An 18,119-nucleotide genomic window follows, 5' to 3' on the forward strand; every position below is an offset into this window, starting at 1 on the left:
GATCCTTGAGGTATACCATACTTAATGCTTCTAACTTCTGATCTGTGTAAGCTATTAATGGCTACATATTGCCTCCTGTTACTTATCCACTTTTCTGCATATCAAATTGCACAGGCACAATATAATTGTAATTTAGTGCTATCGAAATTTAAACAGTTAATTTCAATTTCCACTGCAATAAAGTAATGCAAATAAAAGTATAGCTAAATATTGCAGAGACTGAAGAAGAACGCGTTACAGATGAATGTCTTGGTTTACATGTGTACGATTTATTTATCAAGTTAACGGTTTCACAGTCAATATAAATCACAAACGTACTACGCTTGCTGATAGACAACAGTTTCCTGTGCAGTGCAGATGAAGTAGGAGCTTGAAAACCAAGCAATCATTAACACTGAAAATACAAAGACGTTTATAATACAAAACAATCTTCCTATATATCAGTATAGAACAATGTATGTAGTGTCTCAAATGTCAGTTCGAGCAAGTGACAGTCACCTCCTTAAATAAAGCCACGCATGACTATTTAACAATTTGATAAGAAAATTATTAGACACTGCAACATCAAACTGACAATGAGTGTTCGAAGCGAAACAGGCAAAAAGTGTTTTTAATAAGCTATCTAACTCAGTTATTGAAAGAAAAAGAATCGAAAACTTTTAAAATCATTTGAAAAGGGTACCCGTACCTCACAAAGACATCTATACATCATCTGTTTATTACTGCCAGTCTCCCTAACACTGAAGTTCAACCCGGTCACTTTTAAAATTATAGTTAATTTTCAGACGGACAAATTAACAGAAAATATATGTAAAAATCATTTATGTGTCATTACAAAGAAATTCTAATTTTATTGTAAATTTATATCATGCTCGTTATAACAAAGCTCCATATGTAAAACGATAGATGCAGCCAGAACTCAGATTTTACGACTGTCTTGGTCTGTCTGCTTGCACACCCAATACTGTCACCTACAGTCCAGGGGTAAGGGATAAGTAAATAGACAAAATAATCGAAGATAGCACTGGATACATATTATTAAAAAGCTAATCCAATAGCCCACAGATATATTAATGTCTCGTGCCCGAGACTGACCCAGCCAGGGAATATCCACGGTATTTGCTGCAAAACAATCATTTGCGAACAGAAACTAAATTGTGTATTGTTATGGTGAAAGTACTAAGATATCACTCGCACCATTTTTCCCTCACGTTTGCAAATTTGTGGTGTTATCTTCCTAAATAATTTCAGTTTATACTCATGGTATTATCATTATTTTAGCTGCATAATTAAGGCCTATTAAACGCTGCCAATCATATCTGCTTTTTATGTCCCTCACCTAAGGATTACGATTGTTGGGCAGGAAAAAACTGTTTTCTTTCGTCCAATAAAAAGTCGGGAGATGGGAATGCTATCGATAACATGAGCGACAGTAGCATAGATGTTGTATGTGTATTAGCTGTCAAACGGTTATAGACAGTCATCAATAACTAAAGTTCTGCGTGTAGTTTTATGATCTAGGTGCACTATTTTCGTAGCTAGTTTAAGGTAGATATACTCGCTGTTTTAAGAACTCGACTGAAGCTCTTTTTTTTAGGAGAGCATTGGGAAAAGAGCAATAACACCATTCCCGATCGCGTGCGCTCCTGTTACATATTCGCTGTAGATCGTGTACATATTTTGCTTTTTGGAGAAATTTGCACACCATATCTCAGTAATAAGCAGCGAACTAAACAAGCTTTGCATAATTAATCCTTTTGTTTCGTAGCGGCCATTTGTAAAACAAACCAGTGCATAGATATTCGTGACAGCCGCAGACAGCTAATGGTTGTGGTTAACGGCATCTGAAAAGTAACGTCCCAGGAAGAATCGCAAGAGAAGCTGCATACTGAACATCTGCAATATGCACTAGCAGATTAGCCATTTGCACTTTTTTCTGCCAAAGTAACTGGGGCACTTCAGAATGAGCTTCTTGTTGTAAGTGTACTTAACTTCCTCTCTGTGAAGTAACTATTCATGCTGTGTTGCCCTTGTCACTTGTTGCGATTGATGTAGTATTAGATACGTTGTTGGTTGATGTCAAATGATGTAGTATGACTTAAGTGAAGCCGTTATAGTAACGTGATTTAAGCATTGGAACGTAATTTATTGATTTTGATGTTACACATTTTGTTATTCAATGTTTAATTTTAGTGGCAGTCGGTCATCAAAAACTTTTAAACCGAAGAAGAACATACCTGAAGGGACGCACCAGTATGACTTAATGAAACATGCTGCTGCAACATTGGGTTCCGGTAATCTGCGGCTCGCAGTTATGTTGCCTGAAGGAGAAGATTTAAATGAGTGGGTCGCAGTTAACAGTAAGTTTAAAATTTGTAACAATTTTGTGACACTTCAGCATTGTTCCCCATGCAACAACATACGAAGGTCTCATTTGTAAAGCACGAAAATGCGCATTGGGTAGCCGTTGGTTGTAAGAGATTTCAACAAGACCGAAGTTTCCCAGTGCGGTGAAAGTGAAAATGTTTCTTGATTCAGATAGTGACGTCCCCCTAAAAGTGTGTAGCATGTTCAACGTTCGTAGTTTGCTAATCGATGATTGCCAGCTTTTGTGAAAAGGTATTGTACTTAGTTCGATAGTGCTTGCCTCTTTTTTTTTTTTTCCTACCAAGTATACAAATAACTAGTTTTTTGACCTTTTGGTTGTAGATAGCACCTGTAATATATCAGATTTTGAATTTATTGTTTACTGTCTTAAGTAGGATGCTGTTACTACATGTGTTGACATATGTAGTGGTGACTCTCCTCTTTTTTAGGTTTACTGTATGTACACCCTGACAGTATTTTAGGATTGCATATGTACCTTATCTTGTGTGCATGAACACCAAAGTGTTGACCTTTGATGAACTCACTGCCTGTAATGTATTTTGCCTTTCTCTAACTTCATCATTAGTTTATTGCACATACACAGAGGCCCTACCTTCAGTAATTATGTGATACCAAGCCTACTGAGATAAAAGCACCAAACTGTGAATTAGTAAATGTCTTGTTTGCTATCTTTTATACAAATGCTAAAACCCATCCCTCCAGAATCATCTCACTAAACCAATGTTGCAGTTGCATTCTTTGCTATGAGAGTAATTTGATCTGTTGTAATACAGGCATTTCAGTTCATGCTAAGGTGTGTGACAGATGGCACTTAGCAGAGATAATAACCTCAGCTTATTTGACTTGTACATGGACATCCACTTTTGTAATATGCGTAACAAGTGGTATTAAAAACATATAGGCCTACTTCATAGAACCATTACTGATGTGGTGTGCTTTTGATGTAAATATGCAGTGACAGGAATACTATCATGTCATAATTATTATTAGATGTTATCTAAACATACATGATTTTTTAAACATTAATAAGATCAGTATTGAGATCTGTAATACTTAACATTGTGTTTGTCTTTTGACGTTGTAGAAGCTGTATGAACAAGGAATGTGTGATTAGCTAAATTTAGACCTGAATTATTTAGTGTTCTCTACATATGAAAATTTATGATGTCAACTCCTGTTGAGTAATGCTAAGCTCCCTAATGATGAATCAACTGAAGTATCTATAAACTTCAAAAGACAGAAACTGCAATTGTCATGTTAAAAATTTGTGGATTGGAGAAAACACTGAAGTTCTATTTCCATTCTCTTTCTTTTCCCCTCCTTCATAATGTCAAATTCAGTGAACCGGCATTCTTGTGTCAACAGTATGATTTACAAATTGCTTTCGCAATGTAACAGCACTGAATTGGTCACTGTCCAATGTAAGTTCTTCACTGCACCACACCATAATGACAGAAAATAAGGCTTCTGAGGGGTCATAAAAACTATATGCAACTAATATGAAACTTTAAGATACTTAATTATTTTAGAGGGAATGTCTTTATAAAATCTGTTTCAAGAAACTCTTCTGAATAGATCGATGTCTTACTTTATCAGAATAAATTAGTGCTCTTACATTGTTTATCTCCATCCTTCGGAACTACTCATTAAAACGATCGTATAGCTATTGTTCCTTATTTTTACTAATCTGACTCTTGAGTGGATGTGTTCTATAGACCGAAATAACCCATCGAAACAAAAAAATGCACCACAAAGCTACTCACTGTTTCTATTAGCCTGTAGCATCTCTGAATTTGCGGTCATTTATTTACTTCTTAATTGATACTCTTAGATAATAAAGTGCCACTGAATACCTAAGCAATATGCAAGAGGTAAATCACTTTGGTCATCAGGGCTAGTTAAAGAACATTTTTTCATGTAAACAACATATAATTTGGTGCCTCCCCCCTCTTTCCATTCCTCCATTAGTTGCTATTCTTTAAAAATAAATCTAAATGTAATGACAGGAAATTTTGTTTCTACTGTCAATTGTGGCAAATCTTGAGTACAAATTTCACATTGGGAACACATCAGGTGCTCCTATCAGCTTGGTGATTAAAGTGGCTGTTTGCGTAGATTGGGCCTTAAGTAGCCCTGTGTGACCTTCATCAAAATATTTTTTGTCTCAGTTCTTTTTATTATATTTGTTTACTTATTTATTTATTGCTTTTATAGCCTGACATGTGATCAGGAACAATACCTGCCAAAAAATAAAAAAAATAAAAATATTGACAGGAACAACAACAACACTAATAATAGACATTAATACTAAAAATGAAAAGAATGGTTGACATTAATTATAACAACAGTAAAGGGCATTAAGAATGATGTGGATTAGTTTAGCACATTTGAATATGTGATTAGTATTATAGAAGTAGAAGAGATAAAGAAAGGAGGAGATTGAAATGACTGTTGCAGTTGCTGTTATGAAAGAACAGAATTTAAATGAAGAATTCTATTAATATGGTGGAAGGAGATTGAAGTGAATGAGTAGCAGGCTTAGTATAAGAGAGAAATGGCTGTTTGAACTGCCATTTGAAGTTTGGAAGGAATTCGATTTGTCTGATCCTTTGAGGAAGGTGAGGTTCCCAATAGGCATAGGGCCTACAGAAAATGATTTAGAGAACATGGCTGTGTTGTTTGATTGTACAGAGGGGATTTTAAGTTGTTGAGGAAGAGTATTTCTGCTGTACTGTTCAGATAGTAACTTAAGACTTGAAGATAAATGAGTGGGAGTTCAGTGAATGAGAAGACAATAGAGAAAGCATGAGTATGATGGTCTACGCTTATTGGCACACAGCTATGATAACTGTTCATAGTCAGGAATGATATGGTCAAAATGTGTAAAGTTTCATGGCCAGAATTGTCACAGTTAATAAAATATTCCGTACTATTACGCTGTGGTCCAAGAAATTTCATTCTAAAACCCTATATTTTGTCCCCGTCTGCAGAGCACTTTATCAAGGGGGATTGTAGCTTTGTTGAACATCCTATTCACACCCTGGCTCTCTACTGGCTACAGCAAAATTCCACTTCCACAAGCTCCTGTGCAGTGGCGTGATGTCACATGTTTTGAATAGGCGAACACAGTTGGCCGTTATCGAGTGCTGTCATTTGCTGTTACTGTCATCGTATGGTGGAAGACTGGTATATATCTTTTTTAGCACCGGAATCAAAATTTCATTCAATTTCACTCCCTTCTCGTTCCTGTTGAAATTCCTAGGGTGTTTCACAATCTCTATGGCCCCTCTATATAGTCTTGTGGTATCAACTTGTGGCTGCCAGTACTTAAGTGTTATTAAAATGAACGTGGTGGTCTCCTGGCTATAATGAATGTTCCACAACAGCTCATCTGTCAACCTCCACTCTTCTGCAGTTACTCTTAGAGTCGCCAAGAAGAAAAAAAAAACAACTCTTGAGAGCACAAGGGTAATTGCAGAAGAGTGGAGATTGACAGATCAGCTGTTGCGGGTCTAGTGCAGCAGGGGATACAACCCGTCGGCTTTGGACAAGGACGTCACAAGCCGCCAGAGAGCAGTTTACCATTTTAGCTTTTGCTGTTATGTTTCAGTTTAGTTTTTTTACTGATTGCTTAATAAAGTGGATCTGTTTATTCTATCTCGTGAGATTTTTTTTTTAAAAAAGTCAAATAACACTTATCAGCCACTGAAGGGAGCTACAACACTAAGAAGAATCGCTTCTCGATTGGCCACTTGTGACGTCATTGTCCAAAGCCGACGGGTTGTATCCCCTGCTGCACTAGTCCCGCTGTTGCGATACGTCTTTATTGCCAGGAGACCACCACATTTATTTTGATAGTACCCAAGAACCAGCAGTCACAAGTGGATACCACGAAATACTATGTAGAGAGGCCGTAGAGATTGTGAAACACCCCAGGAATTTCAATAGGAAGGGGGAGGGTGTGAAATTCAATGAAATTTGGATTCCGGTGCTAAAAAAGATGTGTACCAGTCTTCCACCATGGGATGGTAGTAACAGCGGACGACATCAGTCAGTAATGGCCAATTGTGTGCTCCTATTCAAAATATGTGACATCACGCCACTGCATGGGAGCTAGTGGAAGTGGAATTTTGCTGTAGTCAGTAGTGAGCCATGGTGTGAATCAGACGTTCAACAAAGCTACGACCCCCCTCGAAAATGTGCTCTGCAGATGGGGCCAAAACATCAGGTTTTAGAATGAAATATCTTTGACCACAGCATAATTGTCTGGAATATTTTATTAAATGTGAAATAGTATACATCACAAATGTATTGCATACAGGCATTGATTGCCAGTTCTGGCCTGTGTGAGCTTTTGTCAGAAAGTTATCGGAGAATGGCATCACCATAGTCAAGTATGGGGGAGTCTAAGTGATAGTTCAGAATTAACCTCAAGTTCTTTGCAGAAGAGGAAACTGTTATTTGTGTGCTGTTTAGGATTAAGGATGGAAGATATTCCCTGAACTGCTTGGTAATGTCTTTCGTGGTGACTGCACACACTCAGACAAGACAAGTAAATGAGCATTTACATGCTGGATGGCAGTGTAAAAGTCTGTTTTTACTTGCACTTAAGTGCACTGAACAGCCAAAACCTTATGACCACTGTTCACCTAATCATTACGTCATCTGGTGGCATTCGGACATGTGAAGCAGTAAGGAAAGTAGGTAAATGGAGCAGAGATGGATAGGCATCGTCCTAGCGAAGGTATGTGCTGCAAATTGGGAAATCATAGAGATAGAAACTCTCACAAAGGGCAAGTTATCGCGCAAAGCCTGTGAAAGAGTATCTTGGAAACAGGAAAGCTAGTTGAATGTTCATGTGCTACTGTCATTTGCATCTACAGAAAGTGGTAGAACAACATTGGACACTACCACTGGGTGCTGAGTGGTTAGATGTCCAGGACTTGTCACAGAATGTGGGGTTTGGGGGCTTGTCTGCTCTGTAAAGTAAGATAGATGGTAATCTAATATATCTTTGCCGAACGAGCACAGTGCTTATGCTCGAACAAGTGGTTTGGAGCACTCCATTTATTGTACATTGTTGAACATGGATCTCTGTAGCAGACCACTCCTGTGTGTTCACACATTGACCCAAAGACAATAACAATTAAAACTGCAGTGGGCACAGGGCTATCGGGATTAGACTGCTGAGCATAGGAAACGTGTCGTCTCTTTGGATGAATCATGTTTCGTGTTGCACCAGGTTGCTGGTCATCTCCATAAATGCCTTCATTGAAGTGAACGGTGGCTTGAAATGTGCTGCACACAATGGATGCAGCCTGGTGGGACCAGTATCATGCTGTGGGAGGCATTCTCCTGCATTTGCTTGGGACCTGTGGTAGTAATCAAAAGACAACATTCCATCTGCATTCCTTCAAGCTTGATGTCTTCCCTGATGGCTGTGCCATATTTTGCCAACATAATTGTCTGTATCTCGAAACTAGAATCGTATTACAGTGGTTTGAGGAACATGATAGTGAAATCATGTTGATGTCTTGACCACCAAATTCGCCTGACGTAAATCTGATGTGCTATCGCCACCTACACAAATCAGCGGCCTGTTATTTATGGGAATTACACAACTTGTGTGTAGACATCTTATGCCACATACCTCCACAAACCTACCAACAAATTGTAGAATCAGTGGTGCACAAAATTGGTGCTGCATTGCATTCGAAAGATGAATCAACAAGCGATTAAGCAGGTGGTCATAATGTTTTGGCTCGTCAGTATATAACTGAAGGTTATCAACATATAGATGATATTTGCAGTGGGAGAGAATAGTTGACAGATCATAAACATAAAAAATGAATATCCTGTGATTTATGTATGGTACTGAATATTTAGATTCCTTTCCAGCAGAAAAGGAAATCACAACAATTGACTTGGTTAGTTCCTGGTGATCATTTGCATTTTCAAAGAAGCAGAATACTTAAAATATCTATTGAAGATTTTGAGAGATTTGTTTCTTCTGTTTGACTGCCATATTGTTCGCCATTAATAATCGAACAACTATTCTTCTTAAAATTGGCTGTTAACACAAAGTGCAAGCTGTTTCATTTGTTGATTTGGGTGTTACTATTCCTGCATTCATTGTTGTATTTTGCACTTTCTGAAGACACAAGAAGTGCAGTTCTGCCTGATTTTCTGTTTGAGTAGAATAATTAAATACAGCTTTTTGATGTAATTACTTTGGACTTCAGTAATCATTGTTATTGGACTTCTTGCACCATTAATGTTGTATCCAGCCATCCCACATGAAATGCATTACTGTAATTGTGGCATAGTTGGTATGGAATGCGGCTTCTTTCCATGTATGGTCTTGCAATATGTAGGATAATTAAATTCATATGTCTGAAATTGTTTTGCTACTGAGTTTTGTAGTGTGGCATTTTTTGTGCAAGAGCAGTTGTTCACCAGTCTTGCAGTCAAAGATTGCATTTCATGTGCCCACTACATTCAGATTGATTGCTTGGCATGAGAAATATTAAGGACATTTAAAACATCTAGACTGACCTGCAGAGACTTTAGATTTGATCTATATTGAGAAAAAAGTACTACATAGCCTAGAATAATGCTCCAAATATTGGGAAAAGCATTCAGTCAGTATGATTGATATGAAAGTTATTGCAACAAGATTGACTGGTTATTGACATTTTATACATCCAGAATTTTGTCGAGTCCATATCACACTTAAATGCACCCGTTACCATGAGCCATAGATGGAAGGCAACTTTGTCTGGTGAGCTTATTATGCAAAGTAAGGTTTCTGAATTTTCACTTTGATTATACTTCCTTCCAAATAGCAGCAGTAAAGATTTAAGACTATCAGTTTCATTTCTATAGAAAATAATGAGGTGAAATTGGCCTGTCATTGCTGGTCTAAAAAAAATTGTGGTGGATTTAGGACTAAAACATAAATATAAAACAGATTTTCTGACTCAGTATTAAATCGTTTAAGAACTAGACTTTTTTGCTGACAAATCTAAAACTGCAAAACTTTGTGGAATTAAATACTGCATTTCCATTTAATGTCAGCTAGTGAAGACTGTTTTCTGTCCATGTAAGTGGGCTAAAGTGACTGTATAGTTTTTCTCTAGCTCTGTAATGTAATATAATTATTTAGTATTATTCCATGATTTACTCATACAAAAGCATTTGGAACTCCTGGATAGGAGTAAACTGTCTCGTAAATTGATGAGCTATTCTTGAATCCTAACAGTGATAGTATTAAGTTGTGACTACAAGGATAAGAAATTTGCATCATTTTTATATAGTGATATTTGATTGAGTTCAGGAAGGAATGATTGGCTTTGAATTTCTAACACCTTGGAGGTTTGTGAGTTTGGGAGCTGGTCAAAACTAAAGTTTTAAACTCTCTAAATATTTCAGTGATAACCATAGAAATTTTAGTGGAGTATCATTTGTTGCTGATAAATATTGAGTATTCAAACTCATAGATTCGTAGGAAAGTGAAGTACAGTAAACGTCTGTAGTTGGAAATGCAAACACAGTATGGCTGAAAATGGCACCTAAATGTGCACAAAGCATGTTGGGAGCAGACATGAATGTGTACCATGACAATGTTCGTTGTTCCCACTCTTTAACACAGGCCTTATTTTAAAAATATACCTCACAAGTCAGTAATCTATACATGTGGTGGTCATTTTATAAATACGTGTTCGAGACATTGTTTATGAAATATTGTTAGAATAAGAAACAAAATTTTTTAATTTAAATGAGTGGATGAAAAATCTTCTCACCAAGTGGCGGCAGGGGAACACACACACACACACACACACACACACACACACACACACACACACACACACACACACACACAAAGGGATTTAACTTTTATAAGCTTTTGGAGCCAGTGGCTCCCTCTTTTGATAGAAGAGTTGAAGGGGAAGGAAGAGGGGTGAAGGGATAGGACTAGAGAGATTTAGGGAAGGGGTACAGTTCAGAAAAGTCATCCAGAAGCTCAGGTGAGGGGAGATTTATTGGCCAGGATAAGAAGGAAAGACTGATTGTTGGGGCAAATCTCATCCAATGCAGTCCCCAACAACCAGTCTTTCCTTCTCATCCCGTCTGGTAAGTTTCTCCTGACCTGGGGTTCTGGATGACTTTTCTGAACTGTACCCATTCCCCTAAACCTTTCCAGTCCTTTTCCTTCACCCCTCTTCCTTCTTCTTCAACTCTTCTAGCAGGAGCCACCACTGGCTCCGAAAGCTTGTAAAAGTTAAATCCTTTTGTGTGTGTGTGTGTTCGCCTGCTGCTGCTGCTGCTTGGTTGAGTAGATTTTTTATCTATACATTTACATTATATAATCAATAATTGATTATTTTTGTTGTTAAACAAAATTTTTTGTGGTAGTCACTTGTCATTAGTGGTTACTGTTCTTTTTTTTCAGCTGTGGACTTCTTTAATCAGATAAATATGTTATATGGAACAATAACAGAATTTTGCACTGAAGACAGTTGTCCTATAATGTCAGCAGGACCAAAGTATGAATACCATTGGGCAGATGGACATACTGTAAAGAAACCTATAAAATGTTCTGCCCCTAAATACATAGATTATTTAATGACATGGGTGCAAGATCAGTTAGATGATGAAACATTATTTCCTTCAAAAATTGGTAATCAGTGCCTGTAGAACAGTACCTCTAACTCTCTTAGCATTAAGTGTTGTTAGTTGGTTATTCTAGTGGACTCTTGAATTTTGCAGGAGTACCATTTCCCAAAAACTTCCTCTCCATTGCAAAGACGATACTGAAGAGACTTTTCAGAGTGTATGCACATATTTATCACCAGCATTTCTCAGAAGTTGTCCAGCTGGGTGAAGAGGCTCATCTCAATACATCATTTAAACACTTCATCTTTTTTGTTCAGGTGTGTGAATTAAATTATTTAACACACAGTATTTAAAATTTGTTCATGATTTTAACATCTTTCTCTTTTCTTTCAGGAATTCAATTTGATTGATCGAAAAGAATTAGCGCCTTTACAGGAATTAATTGAGAAGCTAACAGCAAAAGAATGCCGATAAAAAGGAAATGCTTTCAAATACTCTGTGGGGACAATATATAAAGTGAACAAAATATATTTACATACATTTGTATAGTTTTTGTGTAATTTCTCACATGGTGCCGTTACATAGCTTATCATGCGTTGTTGCACATTGTTCCTGTTGGATTGTCTGTTAGTCCAGATCACAAAGTGAGAATGAAAATATGATGGAAAATTCTTATCAGTGAGTGTCTTAACTCTTACCAGTTTTTTGAGAAGATTAGTAAGTATGTATTTATTTTTGTGGTAGTGACAGAAGCAGACAGAATGTGTAACATTATTACAATATCCAGATTCTTATGTGGCTGTCTACTTGGCTTCATATACTTTGAGTTTAGCATATGCATTTGTTCTGCTGATCTGACGCAGTATTTCAGTTGCAAATATTTCTTTCTCTTCTTCTTATGTGTCAGTTTTAGTCATTTGCTTTCAATGTTTGGCTAGACATTGTTTTGTTGATTGTTAAATGTTGTTGCTGTAGTATTTATTACTATTTTATTGTACAAAATGTGGTTGCAATGCAACAGAAAGAGCAAATAAATTATATATAAAACATGTAAGTTAATCTTGAGATGCAGGTGCACTGTTAATCAACTAAATTGTAGCTTCTCATACAACAGCAGTGTTCTGTGTGTCCCCTTCAATGTTGTACCTTCATCCAGTGACCACCATGATGGGTTCTGTGGTACACAACACAACCAGCCTGTGTGTATGGAGCCACCATCAGAAATATAACACAGAGTGAGTAGGTGTTGTGCTTCATATTGCTACTTGAGAAGCTCACTGCTATCAGCTGCATTCTGAAACCTCTCCTGGAATTTGCTTGTGAATGCCATTGCTCTGGTTCTCATTCTTAGAAAGTGTTTGTCATTGTGTGATTACACTCAGACCAATCCAATAGTAATTTGCAAAATTACACAATGACTGGCTAATTGAGGCAGTTAGTGCAGTGGTTAAGACCCTGGACTTTGATTTGGCATGAATGTGGTTCAGATGTTGGTTTAGGCCCCCTGATATTGGTTTTTTGTGGTTTATTTAAATAAATACAGGCAGCTGGTGAAATGATTCCTTTAGAATGACCATCCCTGATTTCCTATTATATCCTCCTTCAATCTGACCTATTGTTCTGTGTCAAATGTATTGTCAGTCAGACACTAAACTGTATTTACCCTCCTTCCTTTTGTGGCTGTTAAGAAACAAGTCTTAGTAACAGTTCCAATGCCATATTTCCTGTTAAGCAAGACCGTTTGGATATTACAGTGTGCCTACATGTACAGTAAGGAACACTACCACAGAACTGCAAGGACTCTTAGAACTCCAGTGTGCCTACATGTACAGTAAGGAACACTACCACAGAACTGCAAGGACTCTTAGAACTCCAGTACTTGACCAGTGCTGCTCCTATAACGTCAGTTGTATAGCTGCTGTGTTGGGCGTGTGGAGTGGCTATTTTGTCGCATCTGTAATAATATTGAATGCTATCCGTGTCCCCATTTCCTGAAGGATGTGTCGGGATACATTGGCCTACTTCTGAAGAACCTCTAAGTGGCAAGGGTATAAAAAACATAGATAATGAAATAACGAATGAGATTGCCTGGGTAGGTCTTGCATACCAAAATTTGTGGTTGATGGGTGGAGTTGCTTACCAAAAATTATAGACATATCCAGATAGGGAATGGTAATTGAAAAAAATTTAAAACAAAATTTGTGTATTTCGATAAGGTAATGGAAATTCCTTTGTGAAATGTAAATAATGGAATGAACAAAGGTAAAAACCCGCCATAACACTTCAGGCATTGAATCCTAGATCGGCACATTAACAAATCGGACACAGCTACATTGTATGACACTGCAGCTTGACTAGGATGATTGGAGTGGGCAAGGATAGGAAGGTGGTTGGAAGTGAGAGGGAGAGTTTAGGAATGTTGGCAGACAGCTGAGAGGGGAAGGCAGCAGGCACATGGGATTGATATGACACAGGTGGCCTATTGTTGCCACAGGCAGAGGGAATTGTGAGCAGCATACAGTGACATGGGTTATTGCATTGGGAAGGATGGATAGAAGTGGGCAGAAGTTGAAATGAGGGAATTTAGGATTACGGGGTAGAGGTGGATGTGGAACAGGTGAGAGGAGATTGCAACTTATTCTTCAGTCCTGTAATTCTGGTGCCAGTTTCTGCTAGCCCTTGCCCTTACACCCTCCTCTGTGCTTTGAAAAGTTAACTGAAAATCCACAAGTGCAAAACTGTGGAGATGTGTATGTACAGAAAAGAAACAATTACAAACATGTTTGTGAAGGAAACTTTTAGGACAGTTTACAAACTTTCTCTTACGTCATATCTAAAGGCAACACTGTATACCAAAAGATTTCTTCTTCCAAATGTGAAAACTTACCCTGCAGCATTAGTCATGTATTTCAAACTAGTAATTACTTGTAGACTATAAAAATGCTCTTCTAAGAGAGGGCCATGAACAAGGTATAGATGGAACATACAATAATAAAGACCAGAGACAAATGTGAAGGATACTAATTGTCAGTCTCTCTCGTTATAGTTTTATATACTTTTCAGACAGATGCAGGAAACTTGAGCAGTGTTAATCATTTTTTCTGTGCTTCGTGGTTCATTATGTACGAGGGCGGTTCAGAAAGTAACCTCCGATTGGTCACAGTGCGGGTTGTGGGGGGAGTAGCGACGCCATCTGTGCGTTCATGCACTCAACAGGTCAGTCGGCATCAAGCCGTGGTCGAGTGAACGTCGTACCTGCGCTAGTTTAGTTTTTGTGGCAGTTTGAAATGTGTGCTGCAATAGAAAACCCCGCCAAATGTGAAGTGCGTGCTGTCATAAGGTTTTTTACAGCCGAAGGATATTCTGCAGCAGCTATTCATCGTGAGCTTTGTGCCATGTACGGACCAAGAGTTATGAGTGAAGGAGTTGTCCGTGAATGGGTACGTTTATTTAAAAGTGGACGAGAAAACGTTCATGATGAAGAGAGGAGTGGTAGACCATCATTGGTGACTGACGAACTCATTCAGACAGTTGATGCAAAAGTTCGTGAAAATCGACGTTTCTCAATGTCGGAGTTGTCTACTGGTTTTCCACAGATTTCTAAGACTCTCTTGTACGAGATAGTGACAGCAAGATTGGGTTACCGTAAGTTCTGTGCACGATGGGTGCCCAAAATTCTTACCGACCACCACAAAACTCAAAGAATGGCCTCTGCATTAGACTTTGTCACATTATGAGGACGAAGGAGAACCATTGTTAAACAGAATCGTGACCGGTGACGAAACCTGGATTAAGTACGTGACCCCTGAGACAAAAGAACAATCAAAGATGTGGGCACATTCAAATTCGCCTACCAAACCAAGAAAAGCCTCGCAAGATTTTTCTGCCAGAAAACTGATGGCAACGGTGTTTTGGGATGCCAAAGGGGTGTTGTTGGTTGAATTCATGGAACGTGGTACGACCATTAATCAAGACATGTACTGTGAAACAATAAAAAAGTTACGACGGGCTATACAGAACAAACGCCGTGGTATGCTGACTTCCGGTATCGTTTTTTTGCACGATAACGCCCGTCCTCACTCTGCTCGCAGAACAACGGCCCTTCTTGAGTCCTTCAAGTGGGACGTTATCAACCATCCACCTTACAGCCCAGACCTGGCGCCAAGTGATTATCACCTCTTCATGCATTTGAAGAAATGGCTCGGGTCACAGCGGTTTGATGACGACGAAGAGCTCAAATATGCGGTCACAGGCTGGCTCCAGGCACAAGCGGGTGATTTTTATGCAGAAGGAATTTCAAAGCTTGTGAAGAGATACAAGTGCCTCAATCGCTATGGAGACTATGTAGAAAAATAGTGCAAAGATGTAGTTGTAAGATGTATATATTAAAATATTTTTATTTAACTTGGTGTATTTTTTAAATCAACCGGAGGTTACTTTCTGAACGGCCCCTCGTATTTCCAATTACTGCAGTTACTGGCTGGCTGATGTTAATATCTCTCTCTCTCTCTCTCTCTCTCTCTCTCTCTCTCTCTCTCTCACACACACACACACACACACACACACACACACACACACACACACACACACACACACCCTTACTCTCATTCACTTCACTAAATTATAGTTGGGTGTGGGAGTTTTTTTTGTCTTTATGTACTGTCATTTCTTTGTGCCATATTTTTTTCTTCCAGTTTTTCCGTCTTCAGATTTCCGCCTATCTCTGTAATCATCACGAGGCTCTTCTTCACCGTTTCTCAATTTACTCTAATTTCACCATCTGTTTTATTTCTGTATTTTGGCTTCTTGAAGCTGAATTATCAGCTCAGCCACTCTTTACAAGTTTTCATGCTGGAGAGAGCATGTGTTTTTTCCATTGGTGCTTAGTTTTCCCTGAATTTGTGGCTTGTGTGACATTCCACTTCTGCCCCCCCCCCCCCCCCCCCAATCCCTCCTCCCTCCGTGCACTATTGTTTGATATTACAGAGTGACTTCAGTTGTTTTACAGGCATCCAGTTGATTGAATACATAGTCTTTCCAGCTGTTACAAGCTTTGAGTTATAAGGGGTCTCTTTTTGTGACGACGTCTTTACTGTATGTTTCGTGAATATCCAAAAATATAAAAGTGGTTTTCTGAAGTGTTTTATAAAAACTTAGTGTGTGTACACTTTTAAGAAATTATCCATCTTCTGCAGCTAAAATATCTTTTATTTATCACCCAAACATATTTCCTGTTCATATGTAGCATTTGTTTATTTTTTATTGCCAGAATTCAAGTCTCTTATTGCGAACAAATATTTACACACTTACGTCATTACCATAATTTAAAACAGTCAGTAGTAGCAACCAGTTTGGCTTATTGACTTTTAAGCTGTTTAGTATGTATGTGCGTGTTTGTGAATTTTTTTGTTACTACTGCTACTAATGCATGTTTGCTGCAACTTAATGTATTGCTCAGCATCTGTTTTGTCCATGGGCATTTCTGAGGGACACAATAATTCCATTCCGCGATGTATTTGCATGAGTGTGCAGCGGGTGGGCTGACTTGTGTGTTTACTTCTATATAGATATGGGCTGCATAATGTCATACCCTAATGTTTCTTGCTAATGACCATTTACAATTACCCTAATGACATGTGTATGTAATTATTTACTCATAATTGGAATTTCATGAGCTTATCAGTAGTGTCTGACATAAGCAAATGGTATCTCGCACATTTTACCGCCAAAACTAAGCAGTACTTGCAGGGGTCTTCTGCAGTGTGCCCTCCAGTAGCGCAGTGAAGTCCACTAACAGAATTCATACCTTAGTGCCACGTTGGTGTTCACTTTGAATGAACCATTGTTCAGCCTAAAACCAGTTTTTATGCGAGTGACTTTCTGGTCAAAATAGACTACTTGAAGTGTGTGCACCTTTCATGCCTGCTTATAAAATCATCCACCAACCACGTTGCGAGTGTGTCTATGATGTCGATCTGTAGATCATGTCGAGTGTGGGGTTCTAAATTTCAGAGGTGCTGCGCACTGGACATGCACAGACAAGGGGCTGCGGCAGCATCTGCTGATTATAGAAGTTATAACCTATTCTGGTCAAGCTCGCTCCTATTATAAAATTGATTTTGCGCTTCTGTGTCATCATAATCTTTATTATGTTGTTTACTTTGTTTTTGTGACACATTGGAAAGTTGCATAGCATCCTGGTGTTTTTTTCCTAGTAGTGTTCTCCTACAAGAGAGACGAAATGTCTGAAAGCATATAGTATGTATGTTTTACAGAGTGGGAAAAACCTATACTATGCAAAAACAAGAATGTAAACAGATAAACATGTTTTAATGAAAATTATTTCACAGTGAAAAAGTCAGATTTGTTGGAAGAGAAAAATAATCTTTGTTATTTGACACTTAATGAGAAAACAAGGTGCAAAGGATAAAGCAAAAAGGTACTATTTACTGTGTTCTGCATATTCTCTGATGTGTTTGCAAATATGTACTTTCTCGAGCTTGTACGTACATATGTTATGAAATGTTTGGATGATGCTTTCCCTATTCTTTCACTTAGCAGGAGTGTAGAGAATTTACCATATGACCATTGACAAGAACTGCCAGTGTAAGCTCTACATTGGTCATCCATACTGTAAACTCTGTTGCCATTGCTTGTTCCTACATTTTGTTACTATATTTTGATTTTTCTGTAAAAAGGATAGTCCTTCATAACCTCACTTGAACCATTCTGATGCCAAACTGCACAGCAGACAGCTCTTTCAACACCGGGAGTTTTGGGGCTGACGTGAAAACTAAAATGACCACTCAAAACATACAAGACTCAGTACGTGAACAGAATGCCAGGGACACTACAGTAGACCCAATAGACTTGAATAGTCAGTTGAGATAAGAAAGTCATTTGTGTAAAGGTGACTTAACTGTGTGCTCTGTGATGATAACAAGAAAATTGACAGTTTGCTAACAGCGACCCTAAACTGGGTATGCAGACAACTTATTACTTGTAGCATTTTTCATCAGTGTCCAGTTATATACTGTCAGTTTGTTGGGGTTATTTTTTAATATAATATTGTGTTGCTGGCAACTGTTCTTTCAGGAGTGCTAGTTCTGCAAGGT

At 38.2% G+C, this 18,119-nt stretch overlaps 1 protein-coding gene across 4 annotated transcripts; it reads left to right on the forward strand.

The window, feature by feature from the left end:
• The first annotated feature begins 1,421 nt into the window (after positions 1-1,421).
• Positions 1,422-12,053, forward strand: LOC124545136 (MOB kinase activator 1B). Of its 4 annotated transcripts, none has more exons than XM_047123973.1 (6): positions 1,422-1,548; positions 1,769-1,977; positions 2,194-2,360; positions 10,841-11,068; positions 11,158-11,321; positions 11,398-12,053. In XM_047123973.1, the coding sequence occupies exons 2-6, from the start codon at positions 1,964-1,966 to the stop codon at positions 11,476-11,478; spliced, it is 654 nt and encodes a 217-aa protein (XP_046979929.1). In that variant the 5' UTR covers positions 1,422-1,548; positions 1,769-1,963; the 3' UTR covers positions 11,479-12,053. The 4 variants fall into 4 exon arrangements, with proteins under 4 accessions (XP_046979929.1, XP_046979937.1, XP_046979923.1 ...); XM_047123981.1 differs by having other exon boundaries at positions 1,430-1,671; XM_047123989.1 differs by having other exon boundaries at positions 1,463-1,521.
• The last annotated feature ends 6,066 nt before the right edge of the window (positions 12,054-18,119 follow it).

Source organism: Schistocerca americana, chromosome 1 (genome assembly GCF_021461395.2).
Source record: "Schistocerca americana isolate TAMUIC-IGC-003095 chromosome 1, iqSchAmer2.1, whole genome shotgun sequence".
NCBI classification, from domain to species: Eukaryota; Metazoa; Arthropoda; class Insecta; order Orthoptera; family Acrididae; genus Schistocerca; species Schistocerca americana.

Bases quoted from the DNA above. Each gene is read 5' to 3' on its own strand.
- LOC124545136 (XM_047123973.1), top strand. The intron at 11,069-11,157 runs GTAATCAGTGCC...TGAATTTTGCAG, and splicing joins ATTATTTCCTTCAAAAATTG to GAGTACCATTTCCCAAAAAC. The intron at 11,322-11,397 runs GTGTGTGAATTA...CTTTTCTTTCAG, and splicing joins ACTTCATCTTTTTTGTTCAG to GAATTCAATTTGATTGATCG.